The 26,280-nt window shown below is 40.7% G+C and overlaps 1 protein-coding gene across 3 annotated transcripts in view; it reads left to right on the forward strand.

Annotated features, from left to right (window-relative positions):
* DUSP22 (dual specificity phosphatase 22) overlaps nt 1-25,462 on the forward strand; it is a 43,083-nt gene extending 17,621 nt beyond the window's left edge. For 2 of the 3 annotated variants that reach the window (XM_063161483.1, XM_063161475.1), the window contains exons 4-7: nt 11,757-11,806; nt 17,066-17,140; nt 18,637-18,808; nt 21,651-25,462. In XM_063161483.1, coding sequence (XP_063017553.1) covers nt 11,757-11,806; nt 17,066-17,140; nt 18,637-18,808; nt 21,651-21,836 — 483 coding nt within the window. In that variant the 3' untranslated portion in view covers nt 21,837-25,462. Of the gene's footprint in view, nt 1-10,076; nt 10,099-11,756; nt 11,807-17,065; nt 17,141-18,636; nt 18,809-21,650 lie in introns of those variants that run through there. The other variant, XM_063161468.1, reaches the window with a different exon arrangement.
* The last annotated feature ends 818 nt before the right edge of the window (nt 25,463-26,280 follow it).

Below are 26,280 nucleotides of genomic sequence, written 5' to 3' on the forward strand. Positions count from 1 at the left end.
ACTTCTGTAAGGCCTTTGATATAGTACCCTGCAACATCCTTCTCTAAATTGGAGAGGTGAATGTGATGGCTGGACTGTCTGGTGGATGAGGAATTGCTTTTATGGTCACATCCAGAGGGTCAATAGCTCAATGTCCAGATGGAAACCAGTCATGAGTGGTGCCCCTCAGGGGTCTGTACTGGAACCACTGCTGTTTAATATCTTCATCAATGACATAGAGGGATCGAGTACACCCTCAGCACATTTGCAAATGACAAAAATTTTTGTTCCAGTTGCTCAAATTAAGGTATGTAAAGGTAAATCTTGTTAATCTTAACAGAAGAATATGGTTGCAGTCCTCTGAGATGTTTGTCTCTGGATTTTCCAGGTGTTTAACTCTCTTCTGGGGTTTATATGGAGATGAATATGGGCCCAAACTAAATAGACTGTTCATGTGGATTGTACAGTGGCTTGAAAACAGCTGCATCTCATTCTGGAAAATATAGGCTGTGGTGCACAGTCATGTCCAAGAAACTGAATTTACAAGCATTCTTACTCATTCTCTTATCATTCCTCCCCACAACCATGAGTTTAAATGCTGGTAGAAGGAAGAATGCTTCCTATGCTGCATTGGGCAGTGGCTGCTGTTTGCAAAGCAGGAAGGAGGACAGTGTGAGGCCTGGGAGAGGGAGGAGTACTGAGTTGTTCCTGTCAAACAGGGGCTCAGACCCTGTCCCAGGGAGGTGTCATCCCCAAAGAGAGGCAGGGATGGATAGGCATTCTGTGGGTCCCATTTCTGTGTGGAAAGTCCATATCAGGATTGTATGTCATTGTGGCTGGCAAATAACGTGTCTCAGATTCCGACTGGAAGGAGGCAAGACTTTGAGTGTGTGGGTTATTGCTGGAATATATTTCCAGAGGTAAAGGTGGGTTTTCTCATATGCTCCTTTTTTGTGTGGAAGTGGATTCAGGTGAGGCTGGCTTGTAGCAGTCTTTACGCTTTGCATTTTAGAGCCAGAGCATTTCACAGTGCTCGGTCTGTCTGAGACATTTTGAGGTGCCAGTTGTGGTGACTGTTGTGAGCATTGCAGACACCTGTCCATCAGTCAGGAAATGGACTGAAACCAGCAGCTTCTTTCTCACAGTCCACCACACATTTGTCAGTTGCCAGTAATCTTGCTGCTGCTCTTGACCTGCACCAGGGGTTTGATCTAGTAAATGTATGAATCCCATTACCAGTCGCCTGTGATTGTGGAGTCCTTTGGCATTAATTTATTTATAGCATTATCATTGTCAGATTGACTCCTGCTGTGTCACAGGAGGCTTTAATGCTGCACTCATCTGGTAGACATCATAATGATCACAGTAATGTAGGTTTTAAATCAACAAGAGTTCGTGTGGGCATGCCTGTACTGTCCCCTGCCACAGAAGCTCTTAGTTGTTCCCTCAGTTAATGAGGAACTGCATTAAGATTAGATTTTTGCATGTGTGCTGCCTCTGTATGCACGTCAGTTTTCTTTCTTTGTTTTCTGTGGCTTCAGAATATTTGTTTGGTTTTTATTTTCAGTAGTTGATCTTTTCCCCCTCATTCTGCAGTTATCCAGAGCACCCTAAGAGGACAGTTATCTGTTTTTCCTTTGTATTCTGATGCCATTAACAATATCGTCTTAATCTGGTACATGCTGTCTCCAGAGCAGTGGTTTTCCCCTCTTTTTTCCTGAATTTGATTACCTAAATAAGTGTTGATAGGGTGGGTGGGTGGAGGGATGGGGAAGGCAGAGAAAAGCTGGTTGCTGGCTGAACTACTAATGTGGGGTTTTGAGCAGCACAATATAGAAAAGACATTGAGCTATTAGAGAGTGTCTAAAGAAAGGCCATGAGGATGGTGAAGGTCCTTGAGGGAAAGCCTTATCAGGAACAGCTGAGGTCACTTGTTCTGTTCAGCCTGGAGGAGACTCAGGGGTGACCTCATTGTGGTCTTCAGCATCCTCAGGAGGGGAAGTGGAGGAATAAGTACTGATCTCTTCACTCTCATGACCAGGACTTAAGGAAACAGCATGAAGCTGGGTCAGGGTAGGTTTAGGTTGGTTTTCAGGAAAAAAAAGTTTTTCACCCAGAGGGTAGTTGGGCACTGGAACAGGATCCCTAGGGAAGTGGGCACAGTAACAAACCTGTCAGAGTTCAAGAATTGTTTGGACAACACTCTCAGGGAATATGGTGTAATTCTTGGGGTGTCTTGTGCAGGGAGGTGAACTGAATGATCCTGATTGGTCTCTTCCAACTTGGCACAATCTATGATTTTTAAATCTCTTTTGTCCAGTCTATCAGTTTATGCAGCCTGCACAACTTAAATGAAATGTGTCTTTGGAAATAAAGAACTTCTCAGACAGGTTGTCTTATAAAGAATTTTAAATACTTTTTTCCTTTCAAATTGTAAAATTTTTATTCTAATAGAAATAGGGTTTCAAAAACTTAGTCTGAAAGGGAACTGAAAGGGCACAACAGTTAAAAAGCTCTGTGATGATCTTTTAGAAAAATCTTTCATACCCCCTGAGTAAACAGTTAAATGCATTAATAGAATACAGGCAATGAAAAGATGCTGTAACTGGAACAGAACCAGTAAGTGTGAGGAATAGAAGTTGTGGAAAAATAAGGATGGTGTGGAGCAGATGTATAACTTCTCTGCACCAGGTTAATCACTGCTGAATGCTATGATATACCTGTTTCATAAGGTATTAAGGATGAGAAGCTTGCAACTGGGGAAATCACAAGAGGAAGTGCTGAATGAAGATTATGAATTAAAAATAAAGTGTACAACTGGCTGCTAAATTCAGACCTTTGGAAGATAGTGAGGAGCTAAATGAACACCTATGAAAAACTGAGAAATGTTTATAAGATCAATGGTCGTAGCCTGAAGACCTGGTATAGATAATGGATTCATACCAGTTTGCATTAAGATATGGAATCTTGCTTCATATTTTTCAAGCCTGGCTGAATGTTATAAGTCTTAATGCAGTTTTAGCTGAGCTTGATAATCTTGCATGTTTACCCATGATCTTTAGATTATACATGTGTGTTTTTTTAAGAAAGCAAAGTCAGCTGTTTTAGAAGAACTGAACTGGCAGCTCTGGCAAAGTGCAGGTAATCTGTTAAGCACGGTTTGTGGATTGCATTTTTGCAGCTATTTAGGTTCTGACTGTAGAAACCTATAATATCTGCAGTAAGCACTTAATATGATAAATGTGGCCTTATCTCCCTTAAGTTTTCTAATTCTTTCATTCTATTAAAAGTTTGGGGAAACTTCTTTCTCTCATGGCTGCACTTTCTAGATTGAGTTAATATTTTTATGTGTATGTATAAAAGGAATTACCCTTGAAAAAAAGGAAAAAGAATCCTGTGTTATGCCCCTAGTTTCCCCAGCTGATAACTTTGGAAGTGCTGAAAGCTGCTTTAGTGATTTGTTTTGTAGTCATAGATTCAGAGAATGGCTTGGATTAGAAGGGAATTTAGAGACCATCTCATTCCAACCGCCTGCTTTGGACAGGGACACCTTCCACTACACCAGATTGCTCACCCAGCCTGGCCATGAACACTTCCAGGGATGGGGCACCCACAGCTTCCCTGAACAACCTGTTCCAGTGTCTCACCCTCACAGTAAAGAATTTCTTCCTATAATCTAATCTAAACCTATTGTCTTTCAGTTTGAAGTAATTTTCCTTTGTCCTATGACTACATGCTCTTGTAAAAAGTCCCTCTCCATTTTTCTTATAGGCTCCCTTCATGGACTAGAAGGCCATAATTAGGATACCCCAAAGCTTTATCTTTACCAGTCTGAACAATCTCAATTCTCATAGCCTTTTCTTCTAGGAAGGGTGCTCCATCCCTTTAAACATCTCAGTAGCCCTCCTGTGGACTCTGTCCAGCAGGTCCATGTGCTGGGCTGTGTTGAGCTTTTCATCCACCAGCACCCCCAAGTCCTTCTAGGCAGGGCTGCCCTTGATCTGTTCATCCTTCATTCTCTGAGGCCTGTCTTCACACAGATTCTAGTCCAGAAAGCATTTGTCTGGACTCAAAGACATATCACTGCTTAACATGAAGTAACTAAAAAGGGAAATACTGGGAAACCAATCAGCTGTAATTTTATTTTTTTTAAACAAAACACAAAACATCAACATATGTTTATTCTGGAGAGATACTGCTCAGGAAGTGAAAACAGCCAATCTGTTAAAACTGTATTGCAATATTGGATAGCATGCAGAAGTCTTGAACTGTAAAAGGCCTTTCATATATGAAAATTGCATCTTGATGACATGACAATTGAAGGCCCTGCTGGGTATCACTGGGCAACATGTATAGGCTCTGTTGTCGTTGAGATCCAACCCAAACACTTACAGGAACTGTTAAAGAGGGAGATGGCAAGACAGCCTTCAAAATCAGAGGTGCTAATATCATATAGCAAGGTCATGGCTGTTGTATAAAGACCAGCTCTACAGATTAATAATTTTGTCAAGTTGGACTGTTGCATTTCCATCTGTAGCACTCATATATCACCAGTGTTAGAAGCTGTTGGTTTTCAGCCATTGTGTTAACTTCAAGAGAAAGTGTACAAGCACTTCTTCTAGCAAAACCCCTTAGCTTTCCTCTGTGATGTTTCACTGTCTTTTCATGGTAAAGGTTTCCCCTCATGAGATGTTTCAGAAGACCATGCTGAGCAAAACAGCTACAGTTTTTCTTTCAGGTGTAGCAGCACCAGGGGATTCTAGTTTGAAGTAATGCCCTGTCTGGGGCATTGATTCTGCTTGTGAAGTTGGCAGCTCTGACTAATTTTTCAAATATTACCCCAGTAGCCCACTAAGAAGCCACCAGCAGACTTGCACAAAGCAGCTTTTAAAGTGTGTCAGACCAGGCCTTCATGATGGGGTCCCCCTGGCAGAGGCTGCTCTGGTGATGCGCTAAATTAGTTCACAGTTTGACTTGCTCATCACACATGATGTGTCGAGGGACACACATTCCTGTCATGGCAGGTGGCAGGGAGGAGAGGATGAAGACTGCTTGGGGCTTTCAGTGGTGAGCTCTTTGCACAGGGATGTTGAGACCTGTAGATGTCTGGTGTTTCTGATTGCTTGGTTATAGTGTTATCCAGAGCAGGACAAGTGCTCTGACCTGCCTCTGCAGAGGACACAATGTGGAATGTGTTAACCCACGCAGTTCCAAACCCCCTGCCACGGATGGGCAGGAACACTTTCCACTAGACCATCCAATCTGGCCTTAAACGTTTCTAGGGATGGTGAATCCACAGGTTCTCTAGGTAACCTGCTCCAGTGTCTCATCACCGTCAGAGTAAAGAATTTATTTCTAGTATCTAATCTAAACCTCCTGTCTCTCAGATTGAGCCCATTGCCCTTTGTTCTGTCACTGTATGCCCTTGTAAAAAGTCAAGTGAGCTTATTCCAGAGGTGTAGTGATCATGTTCCAGCATTCCCTTAAAGAAAGAGGCAGTTGGTATATTGTTTTATTTTAGCACTCAGGGACCCCCTTGAGGGTTCAGGGATGAGTGTGATTGGTAGTGCTCAGATATGCCCTGACATGCCTGGGAGCTTGAATAAATCTTATAGTCTAGGCAGAATAACAAAAGTCCTTCATCTCAGCTGAAGTCCTGTAAATACTCTTGGTGTGTCCTGAAGGAGATAAGCTACAATTTAATACAAAGTCATTAGTGTTTTCTCCCACTCTGCATTCTTTCATGAGACAGGTTAGAACGAGAATTCGGGATTAGAATTAGAAACAATAACCACAGCTCTGTGCAATTAAAAAAAATCCTTAAATTTTCAAAATTTGCCTCTTTTAATTTTCGAGAAGAGAGATGGGGAAGGAGGGTTTTAACAGGACACTTTCTATTTGTGATTGGCACATTCCAGCCTTAGGTAGCTTTTCCGAAGTGTCACTGAGCCTACTTCCTTAGAAAACTATGAACCAGCATTGTAAAAAACTCTGACATTGTTTTATTCCTGATAGCAAGAATGAAACGTATGAATTCTATTGCAGAGGCATCCCATTTGCTGCTGTTCACATTGTTCATGTAATCGCAATTTTGTTTATAATATTTTTCAAAGCCATACCTGAGTGTGTTATTTGCTCAAGTCAATTAGTGGTTATCCTAGGCTGAAACACAAATGCATTTTCTATGAGTCATTAATAAAATCAGCACTAATGGTGATTGCTACAGAAAGTAACTGAAAGGACAAACAAACGGTTGAACGGTTTTCAGTTTAGCAGGTTCAGTTTGGTACATTACTGGACTAAACCCTTTATAAACTCTCATTGGTTTGGCTTGAGGAAGCTTTGTGCCGGCTGTTTCCCACTTTAGCTTTTTTGCTGAAATGCCCCTAAACAAAAATAAGTCCTCCTGTCCTCATCTGTTGATGTGACGACTCAAATTAACACATGGTTTTTGACTAACCTGAAAGAACTTGCCAGGTGCTGGAGGTTTTCTATTTGCATCTTGGTTCACAAATATAAGTTTAGGGTTTTATGTTTAAAAAAAAAATTCTTGGAAATCGTTGATGATACCTTTACATAAATTTAAATAGAGGAGTTTAATGCCAAAAATACAATTCTGCTCTTTTTAAACTTTTTTTTTACAGACCCTTCCCCCTACTCTTTGCTCTTGGAGAGCAGAAATTTTGTAATTTGAGGTTCTTTCCCTCAAGAAAAACTCCTCAACTTTTAAAATCTGACAGTCTAGACTCAGACTTCCAATGCTAACTAGAAGCTCAGAAATGTATGTACAGCAGCGGCAAAGATGATATTCTGAAAAACATCTGTAAAAACATTACTGGAAAACCCACTGAACATGAAATAATGAGTAGCATTTTTTGTCCTTCTTATTCTTGTGCCAGCTGTTTTGTGAGTGTTCATTTTATATAAGAATCACTGGACAGTTTCCTTTCACATATAAAGCTTATATTAGTATAGTTAAGATGTAATCAAACTGATTTTTATTCTCAATGACTTCAGAATATCTTCGATCTTTGCAAAGTAGCAGCCTTCTCCATAGGTGCTGCATTTGTGTTGCAGTACTTTTTGCACTTTATCCTGTTCAGAGCCAAAATCATTCTTGATATTGTACAATTCTCGATATTGTATAATTGAATTTGTGTGTGTTCTGCAAAGGTCCTGTTTTCAGTCATTGATCCATTAGCTGACACTTGGCACTTAGAGATATGTCATTCTGCTACTGCAAAATTCTACAAGTTCTTCCAGAAAACCCCAAAAGCCAGTTTTTACAAGTTTTGTTAAAATGAAGTTGGAGTTTTAAAAATGAGATTCTGTTTAAGTAGAATAGAAAGAGAGTTTTCCCTGTACTAGACTGTTGTGTTCCTGAGCACTGAATGAAATACTGGTTTTAATAGCAAAGATATAATTATCCTTTTAAAAAACTAATGATGTTGGGAGAGTCTTGTTCTTTAGTCTTACTGACTTTTCCAAATGTGACAAAACTGTTCTGTTTCCAACCTTAGTAAATCAACTTCTAAAATAATTAGAAGTTTGAATATTGACAGAATTCTATTAATATGTTATTGACTGTAGTGTAAAGCTTCGGCATATATATGTATGCACCTGAAATCTGGTTTAATCCCTTGATCTTCACTGCAGCAGAACTGGCTTATTAATTCCAGAATCAGTGATGAAAGTGTTGTTGTTTCTCAAACAACAGTGAATTTTAGAAATTTTACTTTACTCTCCCTTGTTTCAGCTTTGACAATCTTGAAATCTGAATACTTGCCATAGTTTTGTTAGCTCTCACTGTATCGGTTTAACTGCAGCACTCAGTTTCAGGGCCTGCGAGAGAAATCTAGTTTTGGTGGTTACTCTGCTGAAACAGAAAACAGAAAAGTAAATTATATTTTATTTTACTGGGGGTTTTTGGGACAATGATAACTGATTAAATAACCAAAAGAAATGGAAGCACTGCTTTTATTTGATGGGGGCATCAGTTAGGATCGCCATGTAAGTGATAAGCAAAAAGTCTGGTGTGTGTGTGTTGGAAGGTAGCGGTGTTTGGTGGTAAAGGTGATTGATGAAGAAAGGAAAGTGTGTAGTGATTTCAAAGTAAGAAGTGAAAAGTAGTAGTGAATTGAGATGAGCAGAAAAATGCTGTGTTCAGCATCTCATTGCCCTAGGAGCTTGGGTCTGTACCCATTCCATATGTTTGGGATGTTATATTACCTAATAATATACATAGATTCTGTGTAATTAAAAAGGCTGGAGCAATAGATTTTAATTGGGTACTCTGAGGAAAAGCGTGTTTGGAGAGATAAAACATGACTGACATAGTTGTCAGCTGAAGAAATTTTTGAATAAGAATATATATGTAAGAATATGCAATAAATAAAGGGGATGTATTACTTTGTATAGGATTTTAAGTGATGTTTCTCTTTTCATCAGTTTTTAGGCTTTGCAAGCTTTTTCCTTTGTTTTGAATAAAAACCATGTTTTGAAATGAGCTGCTCTGTACCTCCTAAATTAGTGTATGTAGCTGAAGTTGGCACAATGCCTGTTTTGAGTTGTTCTGTCCTTCCTTCACTGAATAATTTTACAGAATTTTAATTCTTAGGGAACAACGTGTTCTTAATTTAAAAAGAGGTAAATAAAGACTTCCATGTGGTTGGTGTAAAATTTGTATTTGTCTTTCCATCTTTATTAGTATGTGATTTTGGTTCAACTAGGATATTGCATCTGCAACTGGATTGAGGTTTATTTAATGAAACTGCTGACTAGAGACTAATTTGGAGCCTGTTGAAATTTTCACAAGAAGCTGGTTTTAACAGTCTTTGATTTAGCTACTCTGTTGTAGTCACTGTTCCAATGATTGTTGCCACCTAACATTTTATGCTTTGCAGTTTGAGAACGGCAAACAAACTGCTAGGTAAGAAGATAGTGGTGTTTTTGTCTTTCTTGCATGCTAGTACCCTATATTAAATGTTGTAGTTAGCTGTTTGTTTGCTTGGCATAAACTGTTCTGCTTGAAAGGTCCCTTTGGGAACCTCCTTTGACAGTACCTGCAGGCTATGTGCACAGGTAAGACGCTAGTGTCTTGGGGCACAGATACACAAATATTATGACCCTGGGTAGTTTTTTTCCAAAAAGAGTCACAAACAGCAGGGTTCAGCAATTGTGTCTTCCTATTGCTGATATGTTTAAAAAAAAGAAAGTCTGTACAGTATGTGTGAGGAAAATCTTAATTCCAGCAATCAATGTAAGAATATCTACACAAAAAATCCCAAGTCTCATGTATGAATACCTGCCTCATACAATCTTGTGGTGATGTTGTATTTCAAGCATCCAATTATGATGAATGGTATTTGATCCTATTATTATAATTATTATTTCAACCAAGAGAAGCAAAACTAGATAGTAGGGTGGGATCCTCAGGAGTTACCAACTCTGGCCAAACAGTGTTTGGCTCAAAGTTGCTGAGAGTTTCAATGTTGATTTTTGTGGGAGATGGGTTAGGTCACTGCACAGTACTTTTGAAATCCCACCTCTAACTATTTTTGAGTTGAGTGTGTGATTATTTCCTCACAGGGAGGAGTCCATCACCACAGCCTTCCAAAAACACAGGTGATATACATCAGTCAAAATACCAAATTCCAGTAACTTGAACCATCTCCTTTCTGAGAAGATGTATTAATGAAGCTAACAGGCTGATGCTGAGCATTTGCAAGCCCAGTAATGAAAAGTGTGCTGTGGGCTTCACTGGAAGTTGTAAGTGCAGAAGATGTCCAGGATCAGGCTTTGGATGAGCCATTGGGACCATGTGTGGTCTCTCATAGGCTGGTTTCATGCTTGCTTGCAGTAGTTGGAACTAACCAGCCATGACAAAAAAAGGAACATTGCGGGTCTTAAATTCGTGTTGGGTGCTACTTCTGCTTTTAGAGTGAGCACAATCTGAAAGCCCCTCTGCACTCAGCCTGTGAAAAGCACTCAGCATGTGCCATGGCCTCTGAAATCTGCGGAACAACTTGCGTCAGTGTGTGCTGGAGGAGAGAACCTTCTGGCATGTACTGCACTCCAGAGCTAACCCATCTCCTGCCCTCAATTTTCAAATTTTCAATGGTATGGAGTTGCTAGAGGTGATGGGGAAAGAATAGCGTGTAAATTTACTTTCGGGTCTCAAGCCCTCATTCTACTGGAGTGACTCAATTGAAGTGATACTAGTGTCCAACATAAAGCTCTCAGATGTGTCATACAAATGCTTATTATCGTAATTAATCTGTCAATATAATTAATTATCCTTGGCTCAGCAGCCTATCAATATAAGTATTGCTGCTACACTTACTTTCTAAATGAATGTGTCTGTACAAGTTGTTTTGGATCAACTTTTGGCTGTGGAGCCCTCCAGGTTTCCCACAATGTTTCTGACTGTTTCTGATAGTTTCCCACAATCTCTCTGACATACTGGTGAAGTTTGTGCACCTTGCAGAGGTGTGTCATGGTGCTGGGGTCTGGATCTCTTGTAAAAAGGCTCTTTGTGCAATGGCAAGTGAAGGAACAAAGTGTATATAGGGGAAATATGCAGGGGTTTCTGAGCCAGCGAAGCAAAGAGGGTGTAGATGATGCTGCCTCAGGTAGCCACACACTTAAGCAATGAAAATTCCTCTTCTTTCCCCAGCTGGCAAATAAAATGCCTGGTAGGTGCAGATTGTGTTCCACCTTGTTGGCAAAGGATCTCTTGTACATAAATATCCGACTTTCTATGTGTGGTGTTGAACATGTGGGATTATTACCGGAGTAATACAGGAGTGTGCATCATTAAAAAAGGATAGATTTAGGTGTATTTTGTAATGGCCCTTTTGCTTGAGTTGTTGTTTTTACAAGTGCATGTGAAGAATTCATAACTCAGCGTCTGAGATAATTCAATGGAGTTCCCATGAATAATGTAGTTTTTGTGTGTCTGAGCTGCCGATTGTATTCTGGAAGTCCTATTTGAGAAGTCACCTAAATGTGCTTTGAGAATTATTCTATTTCATAACAGTCATAGGAGCAAAAAAATTTCTGCAAATAAAATGACAGTTGAAATGAACGCTGACAATGCAAAGCAGTAGTGTAGGATTGCAGATGTGTTGTTTTAAATATATCCAGGAACATTTTTAATGCATCAGAAATGGTTATCTAACTTCCCTACTTGATCTGGTAATTTATTATGATAGCTGAGTAAGAAAGACAGGCTAATTTTGTGGATGAAAAGCACGAGTTTTATGGTTGTCCTTCTTGAAGGTTTCCAAAAATGAAAAAAACAGCATCTATACAACAAACATGTTTCTTTTTTGAAATAAATTTTGTTTGGTTTATCAGCTGGGTAAAGAAAAATGATTGTGTGAGTTTAAAAGAAACTGCATATCACAATTTGAGGCTGTAATGTCTGTTCAGAGAAAGGGAAGGGCAGGAGAAGATGCAGCTTCATTTTCCTAGAAATGTAAGAACAATTGTGTTTTTAGAAAAGTTTAGATCTTTTTACTAAAGATGCTCCTTTTTTTAGAAGCTCACTATTGAGCCTTGGGAGAAGCATGACTAAGCTATATGCTGGTGCCATAGCAATGTGAAAGCAAGTCTTTTTAAATCTGACTGTATAGAGATGATCTCTGTCTGAATGATGGTGTTGCTTCCTCAAAATCATTAATATTCCACCAGTCTAGAGCAGGACTTGTGCTGTGATGGATGACTGTGTTTAACTTGAATCTTTTCTTCTTATACCTTTTTGCTTCTTTACACAGGGAATGAAGTATCTGTGTATTCCTGCTGCCGACTCACCCTCACAGAATTTGTAAGTATTTTTAAAAGTAAATCACAAAACCTCAGAAATCCCATGATGCCTACTTTAAAATTTGCTGAAAACTCTGATTCTGATCTCTAATGAGTATTACACAAATGTGGGGTCTAATCCGTTAAGAAAACACAGTAACACTTCATTTCACCCTGCTTTTTGTGTGTGTTTGTAGGAGTCTCAGTATGTAAACACTCTTGATTTGTGGCCTTAAACTTCAGGAATTCCTTAGTGAGTCTGGGCCTAATTCAGTCACAGTTTATTCTAGCCACTGTTTTTGTAAATCTTTGTGTTTGGCTCCTCTTTTTTTTTTTAGAGCCAACTGCAGCCATTAACAAAACAAAATATTTGAAAGAGGTTTGAAGCCTGGTGCCTCAAGGGTTGAAATGAATTCCTCACAGTGGGCCTTCAGAACAAAATCCCTGTATGCAAACTACCCCTGTGATAATCTGCTGGGGACTTCTTGAACCTGCCTGAGAAGTCCCTGCTGCTCTTAGTATAAGCTGGCGTGGCAGGGAGTTTTCTGCCCTGCAGTGACTCTCACCTTGAGGACATAGATACTGCAGCTAGGGTGTCATTGCTCATTCTCATCTCTGCTAAAGTTCATGTAATGCTAATTGATTTACCTCTGGTTTTAATTGAGCATGGCAAGTCTTGAGTCCAAAGAGAAATCAAAACAAAAGAACTTGGATGGTGACCAGCTCTTCTAGAGCTCACTGTTTATGTTGGGGAGAGGTGAGGGGGGTTTCAGCCACATCCTGCTACCAATTTTTGGTAGAGAAACAAGTAGTAGAAAGAGGCCTGCTAGGTACGGAAGGAAGTGCAGCACTTCTTTTCTCTTGTATCACAGTAATTTTCTGGCTCATGCTTTTGGGGGATATTTTTAGAACATGTGTTTCTCATACTCTAGAAAGATTCCAGTGTGGCACTTGATGTGTGATGATTTGCCTTTTCATTCTGCATTTCTGTCATGATTTTAGGGGAAGGGAAAAAAAAAAAAGCACCACACCCCACCCGCAATAAAAAACAACCTAATCCCCTAAATTTCAGGTCTGTAATGAGAAGGCAGAGAGCTAATGCTTTTGTCATGGACAACTTCCATGGCCTTAATATTTAGAATTTAAAAAAATACATTTAAAGAAGTATCATTTTGGGAAGGAAAGCTAATATGAGGTTAGAGGAAAATATTCACATGTAATTAATTGCTCATTGGCATTTTTGGCAACATTTTCTAAATCTACTTCCTTGTTAATAGAGATCAATTGGGAATGGAAAGAGAAATGGTGGCATTTATGATGAACATTAATCAATGTACAGTTCCCTCACTGTTAAATCTCAAGGAGTTACACTGTAAAACCAGCTCCTGTGCTCGAGCTGTCTGGCACAGTACCAAGGCTCTTAAGGCTTCAGTAAGAAGATAGAATATTTGCATGAGTATTGTTTCTGTTACACTGCAGGCATCTAAAATACTTGCTTTGGTATCAGGTGGTTGCAAGCAAACGTCATTACTTCTAATACTGATACATTCAATCACTTAAAATAAAACTTGATGAGTAACTGATTTTTCTTCTTTTATACAGTCCAGGCCTTCAAGTAAAATCAGATCATGATGCTCAGAAATAGCCCCATCGCTTGCTTTGCACATGCAGTCTTCTGAAAGAAAGAGGAAGTTGTTTTTGTTCAGCCTGTGAGGACTGGATGCTGTTTTATCTAGGAGTGGTTAACCATACTGCCTGTGCCCACTGTGGAGGGAGGGATAGCTAGGGAACAGGAAGGGAATTGCTCCCTCTGTAACATCTTTGCATGTCAACTCTTTTCTTCTTAAAAAGGGATTTTGTTGGTTTCTTTGTAGGGAATAAAAAACAACCAACCAAGCAGCATCCTGTATTGCAGGTCCTTGTGTTCTCTTAGCAATGAGCCCAGTCAGGCACAACTGATGGGGTGCACTCTGCTCTCTTGTCTGTTTCCCAACAGCAAGGACCAATTGGAAGCCTTTTACCCACTGAATTTTGGGACTGTGAGCTCTTAGTGCACTTCAGCTCAGTTTTTCTGAAGGAAACCTCTGGTTTCTTGTGTGCATAATACACATTTAGTCCTAGAAAACTTGTTTAGTGGAGTTCTTTTCCTCAGAGGGATGACTTGCCAGGGAAATACAGCAGGGATTCCCCTGTTAGCATGTGGGTGTTCACTAAAGTGTCTCAAAAGCTTTATTTTACTCCCCTCTTCTGCCCCTAGCAAGCATAGGGAGAAAGCAATTGCTTTTCAGACTCAAGGTACTTCGTAGATGTTAAATCAATGTTTTCCCTGGTCTGTGAGGATTTTACCTTGGGCCAGTAACTGCTCCAGAAATGTCATCCTCTATAGAAGTCATCACTAAAAAGTTATTTCTATAGAAATAAAATCTTCCCTTCCTGCCTTGTTCCAGTTAATTGTCTTTGGCTGCCTGTTTCTAAGGAATAAACCTCCAACAGTCAGGTGGTTAGTGGTGATAATGCAGAAGCCAGATGACCTATTAAGAGGAGAAAATTTTGGTAGATTTTTTTTTCTTTTACATCATCAAAGGAAAGAAACATCAAGATGCTTCATCCTATCTGATTTGGATGTCTTCTTAACCTTTGTAAATCTTTGCAGAAGTCTAACTAGCAACAAATAAAAATATAACTCTGGTATCATAACTCTGCTCTTGGTCTAGTTTTGAATTATGCTGCGTGCTAATGCGTAAGTGCAGATAACTTCTACAGCATCCTGGTAGGGGTGTTGTACTGGTGCTTCTTCCTCTGGTGTTTTCCCACTGTAAAGATGATGCAGTTCAGGACCCAGCTTTCAGCTGGGAGATGCAAGAGCCAGATATCATATAATAAATTGTCCTGAAGTCCAACAAATGGGCTGCAAATCAACACATTTGTCAAGTGCTTTCCTGTTAGAGATGATAGTCAACTGCTCTGTGGTTACTGTAAGACTTACCATTGTTCTTTGTGTCTGGCACTTGTCACACAGCTAACTGGTCCTCAATGTTAGTTTTCATCTCAATATGGTGTTACCATAACCTTGAAAATTAGTTTAGGCAACTGTGTCTGCTGCTCCAGAAGAGACCCTGATGCCATAGGGCTGTGGAGGAGTACATAATCTCCTTTTCTCTGGCTCAAGGTGAGGAGGGGCCAGCGTGCTATAGAGCAGCACTAATTCTAGATGTGAGTATTTCTCTTCTCATTTTCATGAGTGCTTGTAAACACACTTGAAAGCACATCATCAGACTGAGCATCAGCAGTGAGGAAGGGTGAAGAAAACTAGGTGAATGGAGTTCACAATGTTTAGTACCTTGCAAAGGTGTTACATGCTCAGTTGCAGATATTTTTCAAACGAGAGTCTTGAAAGTGTCTTACCAAAACTTGTGTGAGACCATTGAAACAAATTCACTGGTGCATGAAGCTGCCCTCCTGGCCAGATTTTCTAGAGAGAAAAAGAGAAGATGAGAAGATCAGGTCAGATAATACAGACCTAACCAAGCTGTATCTGAGTGAGTGCTTTCAATCTCAGCTGAGCTCTTCATGGTGCAGTAACAAAGCCTCTTGCACACATAGCCAGAGATCTCATTTGTCCTCTAAGTTTGTTTATGTGAAACCTCCTGTGCTCCCCTGGCAGACCTGAGCACCATTATTTGTTAGAACTCAGCCAGCAACAGTGGTTTGGCGTGGCAGTCCGAGCACACATGCATTTGTAAGGCTTTGTCTTCATTTACCCACATGCTTCATCAGTTCCTTGAGAAGCATAAAAGCCTGAGTTGATCTGCTGTCCTAAGGCTTGGGAGTGCATTGTGCTTTGAGATTTTCCGAATAAGCTGCTCAGGTCTTCTCTAGCTATGGTTTCCATGTTGTATCCAGTGATGCAGGAACTGCATTGGAGAGGGAGTCCCATGCTTGGGATCTTCTTTTTGTTTATTCCAGTTAGATATCCTTGCCTTTGCAAGTTCTGCAGGCAGGGACACTGTTGCATCAGTGTTGTCCTTCAGGACAGGAGTGTTTACAGTATCAGCAGCTGCACTGTTAGGCAGGAAGGGAAGCTTCCTTTTATGTGGGTATTCCTGATTTTTGTGTGGCTGCTGGTGCTGGGCTGAGGTTTTTTTTCTTTTACCCTTGTGGTGTAATATTCACCCAGAAAGGGGAAACATCTTGCATACAGGACGTTGTGTTTCATGGGTGTTGAGCGCAGTGTGCTTTCAGGTTTGACCTTGCCAGCAGGCCTGGCAATGACTGCCCCCTAAGAGCCTCCTTCCTCTGCCTGTGTTGCCTCCACTGCTACTGCTTGTGAGCTTGAATTGCAAGAGCACTCAAAGGCCACTGTGAAATCCAGCTCTGCTGAGCTAAGAGGTGCTGCTTGCACCTGGGGTAAACTGCAGGCAGCACCAAAGGCTTCGCAGGTGGAAAGGCAGGGCAAGCAACTTGGAACTGGGATGCAAAGAGGCAGTGCTGCATCTTCACCCAGATGATGACAGCTGCCTGCTTGCTGTCCTTCACTGTGCCCCATTTAAAATGAAAGGGGCTTGTGAAAAGGATAGTGAGATTATAAACTCTAAAGTTTGCAGATGGAATCTTCTCTAGGTTTTCTCCTCAACCGCTTTAAAACAGGCGAGCTGTAGGCTGACACCTTGAATACAGGCAGAAGGGATGCTGCTGTCTGAAAGGAGAAGACTGGAAGGAGCTTAAGAAAACAGGGCTTGAATTGAGGATTTTTTCATAGCAGAGACTAAAGGCAGCGATTTCACATAGCCAAGCAGAAAGTCTTAATGCTTAGACATACCCTAGCACATGGCTTGAAGGAGCAGGTAGAGTTAAAATTAAGCATGAGTTTGGGTAGCAGGTAGTGTCTCTTTGTGAGAGATGTTATGTCTGGAGAGCTGCTCATGCAGTTGTGCTGAGTTCCACCTGACATCTGAGCACACAAGGACATGTGAGGTCAAGTCACTGCTTTTAAGAAGAAGCAAACAAACCCAAATACAGACTTGACAATCATCAGAATAGAGTTTATCACACTGTAGTGCCTAAAATACCAGTTTCTTACTTGGATAGAGTGGCAAATAGCTTATGCCAGTGAGTTCTATGTTTCATTGGCAGACAATAACTTTTACTTTGTAAGACCTATATTCAGTTCTAAATTCTAGAAATGGCGTGAGGTGAGCTTTCGGATATATTTCTTTCTTTCTAAGTAGTGATTTTACTAAAGGCAGCACTTTCTTTATCCTCCTTCTGCTTTTGTTTTCAGAGCAAGGCATTTCAGAGAGAGCATCAAATTTATCCATGAGTGCCGGCTCACAGGTGAAGGCTGCTTAGTTCACTGGTATGTATACTGCTCACTAAAAAAACTTTTTAAGGGTTTCTCTACCTTGATTTGGATGTTCATATTTTAATAAATTAGTGGTCATCTCCCCTCTGCAGCAACATCCTCTTGGACTGAATTGACCCCTTTATTCAAAAAGCCCCAGAAGATTTGCAAATGCTATTAAAGCCTTATGCTAGGACTTTGGAGTCTCTGGGGTGGGCAGCTGCTTGGAGAGGAAAGGAGCCCAAGAAATCTTCTTGACTTTCTCTTATCAAAAATTTTTGTAGGATTTATTTGACTAGGAATGTGTTGGCTGAAGACATACTCATCGTTTTAGTCACTGTATTTCTAAATGTGATTTCCATAGTCCTAAGAATTTCTCTAACAGCTGTTTTGGTGACTTCAGAATTGTTAAAAAAACCTGTCTGAACAGAAATTAATTTTTTTTCCTCTTTCTTTTCTTTAAACTGCTGAGGCATTCAAATGTTGCATTTGTTAATAGCAAGACCCTGATTGGGAGATGCTCCTGGGACTGTAAAGAATAGAAAAGGAAATCCCACCCTGGGTTTTTTCTTGCTCTCTGCTATTGGTTGTGGTGTTTGTGCTGTATGTCCAAAGGACATATCTGAGTCTATATCTGGAATCAGAGTCATCTCATGATTTGAACACTGGACTTGTACACAGACCCTGAGTATAAATCCTCACTTTCCTATTGACTCATGACAGGCCTATGCATGAGCCATTTGGTCAATCTTGATGTATGGAAAACAGGAATAAGTGGTCTGAATATTAATAGATTTTAAAAAACATATATTTAAATTTGTGAAGTATGCAGAAACATAAAATGGTGAAAGAGTCTGGTAACTCTGTATTTTTACTGTGGTAAATATAGCTCTAACACATTCTTTATACTGTCAATAGAAATGATTCTGAGTTTGTCCAGTGTTGTCCAACTAGGCATAATGAATGATTCTTACTCTATCCCAGCTTTTCATCTAGGGAAACTGGAGTCCTGAGAGTTTAAGCTGCACCATGCAGTCAATAGCAGAAAGAGGAACTCAAGCAACCAGACATATGTATCTCTTACTGGTTCAGTTAAAGTTCATTTTGGCCTCATGAAATTGCAGCCTTTATTCATGATGGAGAGGAAACAGTCTTATTTTACTGCTCTCATCTTTATAAACAGAAGAAAGTGGGTGACTTACTTCTGCCTTTTTAAAACCCGAATTTAACTTAGAATGTGTGCACTGTCCCCTGCTTTTGTGACTACTTCATGCTTATTTTTTCCTTTTCAGCCTCATAGGAATTACCACTCAAAACCCACTTTCTTTATCGTGTAGATTTTTTTCTACTGCATTTATAAAAGTAGCACCAAGACCATTTAACTCAAATATGATAGTATTTCTTCCTCATGGCAAGCAACACAGCAGTCTGTGATGTTGAGAAGTGATGCTTTTAGCTGTGACAGTGAAGTACAGCACTGCTTCAGTGTATTGCGCCCCTTTTCCATGCAGCCTTGCAGGTGTCTCCAGGAGTGTCACACTGGTGGTTGCCTACATCATGACCATCACAGACTTTGGCTGGGAAGATGCGCTGTCAGTTGTCCGCGCGGCGAGGTCCTGTGCCAATCCAAACATGGGCTTCCAGAGACAGCTGCAGGAATTCGAAAAGCATGATGTTGATCAGGTAAAGGAACTACAACAAAGAACTGGGAAACACAACTCCAAGTCAGATCATGAGCTACTTCTCACTGTTTTGTGGTCTGTGTGGTTTATCTGACTCCCTGTTTTTACTTTGAGGGAATGGCTTATTAGGCCAGACAGTTCTACTAAGGAGATACAGATAGATCTGAAGGTATCAGGGAATGCTGGGTGGGAGAAGGGATCAAGCACAGCATCTAAACACCTCCTGCCCAACTGTGCTGTCTGGTGGTTGTTTCATGTGAGCTAAGACGCAGTTGAAGATTAACACCTTTAGAGGGGTAAAAGGTAAAGGGTGATTTCTCAGAACATAGGTAAAAGGCCAACCTATAACTACCAGTTGTATAAAAGTAGTGAGTTTCCTCCCAACACATTCATTTGGAATAGCAGGAAAGAAATCATCATCACAAATCTTTCATGTCCAGGAGTTTAACCAAGTCCTCATTATCATTTGTGTGTTGTGACCCCCCTCCCACCTTCTGTGGCTAAGACTTGATAAATTTTCTGATGTTTAGGGCAGCCTCAGATCTGAACCTTTTTTTTCTTACGAGCCTTTTGAAGGTTTTGTAGGGCTAGGAGAATCAATGAAAGGGTAGGATAGCTAAAGGGGTTTCATAAAATAAAAATTAGTTTCTTACTCCCAAAAAACCCCATCCTACGCAAAAGACCTGCTCCCTGTGGGTGATTGGTGACTTCCACTTACGTTACCAACCTGCTGTGGCTGTCCCTTCCATTTTCCATTGCTCAGCATGCTGTTGTTGTTGTTGTGTGGGCTTTTGTGCCTGTTGTGCTTATTAAAAATAACAACAGAGGTAAACCAAAGTCAGAAAGAAAAATACACAAGACAAAGGATGTTGGTTTTTTTATTCCATCCCTGTCATTCTGCTGCAGAAAGCTCAGAGTTTAGAAATTACCATTTGTTTTGCATGATGCAGCTAGCAACTGTAAATATTTGTGTTTTTTTAATATGTAACTGAATGTTTCCTGGATCATTTGGAACTGGTGTAAATGGTAGAATAACTGATTTTTAAGAGACAAAAGTCAGAGAGGGACTTTCCAGACTTGTCTCCTTCCTCCCTTACAGTCATTTCTACTCTAATTGGTTTGGTCTAACAGCAATGACAATTAAGGCTGTATGCAAATAGCCTGATAAAGACAGTAACGTCTCTCTTTTTTCATCCACCATGGACTGTGCATTCTGTCTTTATTCACTGAGGGGGAGGCAGTAGGTTGCAAAAAGAAGTATCCACCTGTATTCACTGGCTGGACTGTAGTTTCTTAGTCTCTTAAGAGCAACCACATCCTCAGCAGGTGTCTGTTTACACACCTGATTTCGGTGGAATGATGCCATCTGCCAAGGGCGTGAACTTTTTTCAGATTTCAGCAGCATTTGGTGTTTTGCTGTTCCGCTAAAGGGTGGTGGTATCCTGTGGCCTCTCTGGAATGTTGTCCTCTAGATCTTAAAGGTCCTAAAGGATGAGGTTTAGTCACTAAGTCATGACATAGTTTGCACCGGTTCCAAACTTCCACATGGTAGCCTGAGGCTTCAGATTTGCCTGAGAACCTCTTTAAGGAATGGGAGGAAGTATCTGTGTTGAGGTGTTGTCTCCCAGTATCCTAGTAAATTACGTTTATGGATCAAGCTATTTCATGAGCCCCAAACACAACAAAGCTATGAAGGTTAAGGTTTGGAAAATATTATTATCCTCACTGGGACACAACAGTTGGAGTCTGTGTTTACTAGCTGCTTCTGCAGGTGAGCTCAACAAAATTGTCAGGAATTGGACAGTTCCTCAGCTGGACTCAAATTCTCCAGCAGGCAAAGAAGTGTCAGAGCTGAATGGATAGGAAAAGCGAACATGTGAAATTTCCACTCTTTCCTATGAGACAGAGTTATCTGTTGGCAGGTCCAAATCAAGAAAAAAGAGTGGGGGATTTATACAATATGCACTTATGGAGCTTGTTGGAATACAGGTATCTTCTGGTAAAAAAAATGGGGGTTTAAAATGAGATATCATGACAAAAGAATGAATTTGTGTTATCAGACACAAAGATACTGCCTCAACCTCTGAGAGCACCTGAGCTGAAAACTGCTGGAAGCTGAGGAAATGGCCAGGGAAAAGGTCCCAGCATTATTGCCCTGCTGTTGCTTGATTCTTTCCTCATCAGTTATATCTGGTTACTCTCAAAGCAGGATACAGATGGACTGACCATCAGCTGGGCCTGGTACATATGTTACCATGTACCAAATTCAGTCATTCATATCAGTAGCATATGGGGTCCTACTCTATAGCTTGTAAAACTCAGAAACTATTTCTTTCTGGAAGACACCTATCAGGATATACACACTACACTTTTTACTACTGGTGTTTGTGGGCTCATAATAAAAAACCTGTAAGAGTGGTTCACTTTTTGATCTTCAACCTTCTTGCAGCCTGTTGTGACTTGGGCAAGTTGGCTGATCATATTGGTTTCCATGCTAATTCCTCTTATTGTTTGTGAATGCAGCAGGAACTAGGAGATTTCAAGTCCAGGATGTCCTTTCCCAGCAGGTGTTCCTTACTCTGTATTAGTCCAGTCAGCCAACTTGTTCCACAGATGTGTCATTTCAGGACATGTAAGGGGTCTCAGTGATTTCAAATATGTGTTTCTTTGCTGTGCATTCCGTGCTGCTGTTGAAGGTCATGCAATATTTGCAGTGCTTTTCTTTAAACTATATATGATCCTAAAGGTTACTTAAATTCTGTAGGACAGGAAGAAGAATTACTTCTCCATCCATTTCATGTTACTGTTTCATAATTTTGTATATGTCTTTTCAATTTCTCCAGTTCAGGCAGTGGCTGAAAGAAGAATATGGGGAAAACTCTTCTCAGGATCTGCAAGAAGCCAAAAATCTTCTGAGCAAATACAAAGAGCAGGCAGAGTTGCATCAGACTACTGGAGGAAGGCAGTGGAATAACAACTTCTCATCTGTGCCATCACTCTCATACAGCAACTACACAACAGAGACCTAGTTGCAAGAGGCCGATTTTTTTTTCTTTCTACTTTTGCAAAACATCTTGCCATGTTTTCCATCCCACCTTCAAGACTTTCAGCAGTAAGCCATGCAAACTGTTGATTTATAGAAAGCTTCTTGATGACATTATGTGTGTGTGTGTATGAGTGTGTTTCACACAGTTTGGTAATTCAGGCAGGATCAAGCTCTGTTTGTGCCCAGAGACAGGATCCAGTGACTGTGGCTGAGGCAGTCTGTCTGCCAGCCACACCTATGTCCCCTTCTGCCCACATTGCCTGGCATTTGCTGTGAGGTTAGCGCAACTCCTCTTGTTGTAGGCTAGCAAAGGGCTTGGAGAGATGAAGTCTGGTGATTCAAGCTGTGGCAGTTTGGCATCTCTGCACTCTTAGTGTGGCCAAGGTGTTACTGCACCTGAAGAAGGGAACTCGAGTCTGGGTCTCTGCTGCTCCTGCTCACAGTCCATTGGCAAGTAATAGTGTGGAGGTGGGTGTGAACTTGAGTGCAGGCTGAAAGCTGGAGCAGATGAGACAGGGGCCCAAGTAGCTTTCCCCCAGCAGTGGCATCTAGGAGAGAAGTGGGACAGACAGCTCTGAGTAATAACACCTTCAACCGCCACAGTTGTCTTTGCTTCAGTGCCCGTGAGACTGAGCTGTCGGCAGAGCTGCCACAGACCAAGAGCACCCAGGCTGTTACCACAGCTCAGCTGATGTGCAGTGATTTAAGCCGTGCTCCCTTGACTGTGCATCTGGTCTCCCAGCATAAGCTTTTCTGGAGAACAGTTTCTCATGTCTCCAGAGCCACTGACCTTCATTCCCCACGGAACACGTGCCTCCTCAGCACACGCCCCTGCGCACGCGATAGCGCGTCTCCAAAGAGTGGGCTCGGTGTGAGTGCCAGCACCTGTTTCTTTGCTTGTGCTGTGGTTTGCTCTTTGACTTCAGCTACCTCAAAATGCTGTTCTTGTCATTGTGGTTGTAAATGCAACCTTGAAAATTGCCTTGTGTAATCTTAATCTAACACTGAGTGAAGTAAGTGGGTGCGTGTGTGTGCGAGAGTGCGTGTGCACGAATATTTCAAAATGTCTGTATTTGAGAAGTTTATTGTTTTCTTTTAAAATTGCCCATATTTCTCACTGGTTTAAAGATTGAGTTCTTGGAATTCAACTTTCCTGCCATTTAAGCACCACTATATATTTTGCTGTGATCAGATTTATGGGAATGCTTTTGTACAATATATTTTAAACTAGGTTGAAACTAGCAGTCATACTCCGCTCTTGGTAACGCTGTGTTTTTCTGGAATGGAGCCATTGCCTGACTGAAGCAGCTTGTAAGAGTGTCATTTCAAACATGTCACTAGGGATGCTGGGCAATGTATTGATTTCTGATGGTGTAATTCAGGGTGGCCCTGATGCCAAGATCAGGATTTCTTGTCTTTGACTTGGAGGATGGAAGGCCTGCTTTTCTTCTAGATTCTAGATTCTTCTTTCTAGATTCTAGAAAATAAAAAGTACCACCCAAACAGCCAAGATAAAAAGCTAAAATCAAACCCTTCATTTGTTCAAGTGTGGTGTGTATCATGCTAAAAGCTGAGCATTGAGTGAGAAGCAATCAGCATACTAAATAGTATCCAAATTATGTCTCTTTCAATTTCTTTGGTACTCTGGCCTCTCATTCCTTCACAAGATTCCTCTACATGTGATTTCCTGCTTGCAGGTGGCAGTGAATTCTTTGGATGGGAGCAAGGCTTTTGGGTCAAGTAAACTCTGGCTGTTAAATATCTTTTGTTAAGTATCATGAAAAAAATATGTTATGGCTTGTGAAATACGGGCTTTCATATCAGTAATTGCCTAAAAGGAAAAAAGGGAATGGGGTGGAACTGACCTGTCCATTTCATCTGAGGCCAAGCCTGCATCAGGGTTCTCATTGCACTAAGTGCTTGAAGTGTACTGAGCACAATGAGAGCAGGATAATCGAATCTTTGTTGTAGTAAGGGATGTTGCTGGATTTGGGAAGAGTGCTGGAACTGACCTTGTTTTCAAGCTTGCAGCTAAATGAACCACTGCCTGTTTGGTATATCCAGCAGCTGCTCTGTGATTGCCTGGTAAGAGGGGTATTTAGCTGTTCTGAAGATGTTGATCTGCAAATAATAGTCTGGTTAACAGTTCCAGCCCAGCAGTGTCCACATTGGCAGTCCATTGTGTGCTCTGAGGTTAGATATAAAAATTGGAAAATGTTTTCCTCGGTAACAGGGTCTGACACACGTTCAGGATGCGGGTCCATTTGTTCAACCCTCTACTCATGGTAGGATACAGAGGGCAGGTTCAGCCCATCTCCAAAGGGCAACTTTGTCAGAAATGTTCTGCCTATGGTCTTGCAGGTATCCAGCCAGTCCTTCCTGTAGCTGGCTGCCAACGTTGTGTATCTTATAACACTCCTGGCACTCTTGTCCTTTCAGCAGTAACGCTGTGGGTGTTGGTAAGTTGGCAGTTCTTTTATTGTTCTGACACATAGAAGGCAGAATGGGAGATATCTGTTAATTTTCATGTGTCCTAGATTATCTGCACTGTTTTTTTTTAATAGTTTGGTTATCTCCAAAGAGTCAGTCCCTTGAACAGGATTTTTTTTGGAACTGAGTTTGGCTTTAAGGCCATATAGCCAACATCAGTGTGTGTTATGCTGCAGCTCCAAAGCAGATACAGGGTAAGCTGGGAAGACGGAGGGAATGCCATATTGTCAGTGAGTGGAAGTGCTTCTCTCTTTTTGAAAGGCAAAGGGGTATTTTCTGCAGTCTCCACATTCAACATCTTGTGTAGTGGTCTTTGTGTACTGCATACTGCAGGTAAGAGCAGTATAAGAGCAACAGCAGTCTAAGGAAACTTGAATCTGGTTTGTCCACATAGAGAGCAGAATGAAGAGAGAGCTACAGTTCTCACCTTTAGCCTTTTGGAGAGGGAGAGGAGCTAATGCAGGCTGAGAATGTGACATGATTTGTCTTCCAACCAGCCTTTCAGTGGCAATTTGTAGGACTTTCCAGCTATCTGGAACATGACTAGACCCAATTCACCTCTTAGTAGTTGGCCTTTGTAGTGTAGATGATGCATTCAGTTATTTTGTTTCTGTACTTCAAAACACTGTCCTCATTTTGATGTTCACTGGAAAATGTATAAAGTTTATAACACCTTATTGGATATTCAGATTTGAAATGTATAATCGATTTTTTTTGGGCTAAACTTGATATCCATGTGCGATTATAAGCAAATGTCTAGTGTTTTAGAATGTAGGTAATGGGTAAATGCATTAATAGTATTTATTACTAAGTTTTTTAACCTGGAAAAAGTTACTTCCTTACATTTTGTGGTTGAGTGGGAAGATATGGCAAATCATGTCTGTTTTTTAAAAGGGATAATGACTTTGGTTGCTATAATGGCCACCAGCTATAAAGATGTCAGTGAAAAATTATAGCAATTATTCCACTAGTTTAAAAATTCTGAATCTGGTAATCTTCTTGATTCTCTGTCTTCCTCTTCCTGGGCATCTTAGTGAAGCCTTGATTGCTTTTTCCAAATGTTTGTATTTAATACGTTCTACAATTTTTTTATAAATAAAATTAAATGTTAACACCTGATCTGCTTTTGTATTTCTTGAAATCAATGGTAGTGTCCAGAAGGTTTCTACTCACTGTTTGTATCCCTGCAGGTACATTAAGAGTACAAGACGAACTCATTTTTCTGTTTCAATTACTTTTTTCTCCTGCACACAGACTTCTTGAAACTACCCCTTTTTTCACCGACTACTTCCAGGTGAGTTCAAGAATCTTCAGCACAGGCACCTCTTGATAGTCTCCCAGGAGGGTCTTGCATGTCTTGCTGATTGTTGCTGGCTATCATTGAACAGGGTATGTGGTGAATCCTGTGTTTTTTATTATTTCAAAATACCTTCTTTTCCATAGCACACTGATTTAGGGCTTAACCAGCTGTAAAACTTACCTAGTTTTCAGGCTAGTTTTCAGTGTTCAAGGCTCTCAGTAGCTGTCTGTCAGAGGAAGTTTGATGTAAGTGGCAGATGATTCTCAGGGGAAAACATTAAAAAACTTAGAGTGTAAGGGAGGAAATGGCCCATTCAAATTCACACAGATAACTCACTGAATTTCTGGTTTGACGCTACCTCTGCTTAGAGAGGCAATTGGAAAAAAAAAATCCAAACCTAAGCCAAAAAGCCCACCAACCTGAGATTATTATCAGTCAGATCATAGCCAGATCTCATGTCCATTTTGAACATTGCTGAAGGCTGAACTGTTTTTGCAGTGGGACTTGCTTATCATGAAGGCAGAATTAGATGCTCAGGCACAGTGAGTTCTGAGTCTTGTCTTTTTTCCCTCTCCTTCCTCTCCCAGCATTTGTTATTTTATATACTATTGGGAATGTGTGGATGGTGATTCCTATG

The sequence above is a fragment of the Melospiza melodia genome, chromosome 1 (genome assembly GCF_035770615.1).
Source record: "Melospiza melodia melodia isolate bMelMel2 chromosome 1, bMelMel2.pri, whole genome shotgun sequence".
Classification (NCBI taxonomy): Eukaryota; Metazoa; Chordata; class Aves; order Passeriformes; family Passerellidae; genus Melospiza; species Melospiza melodia.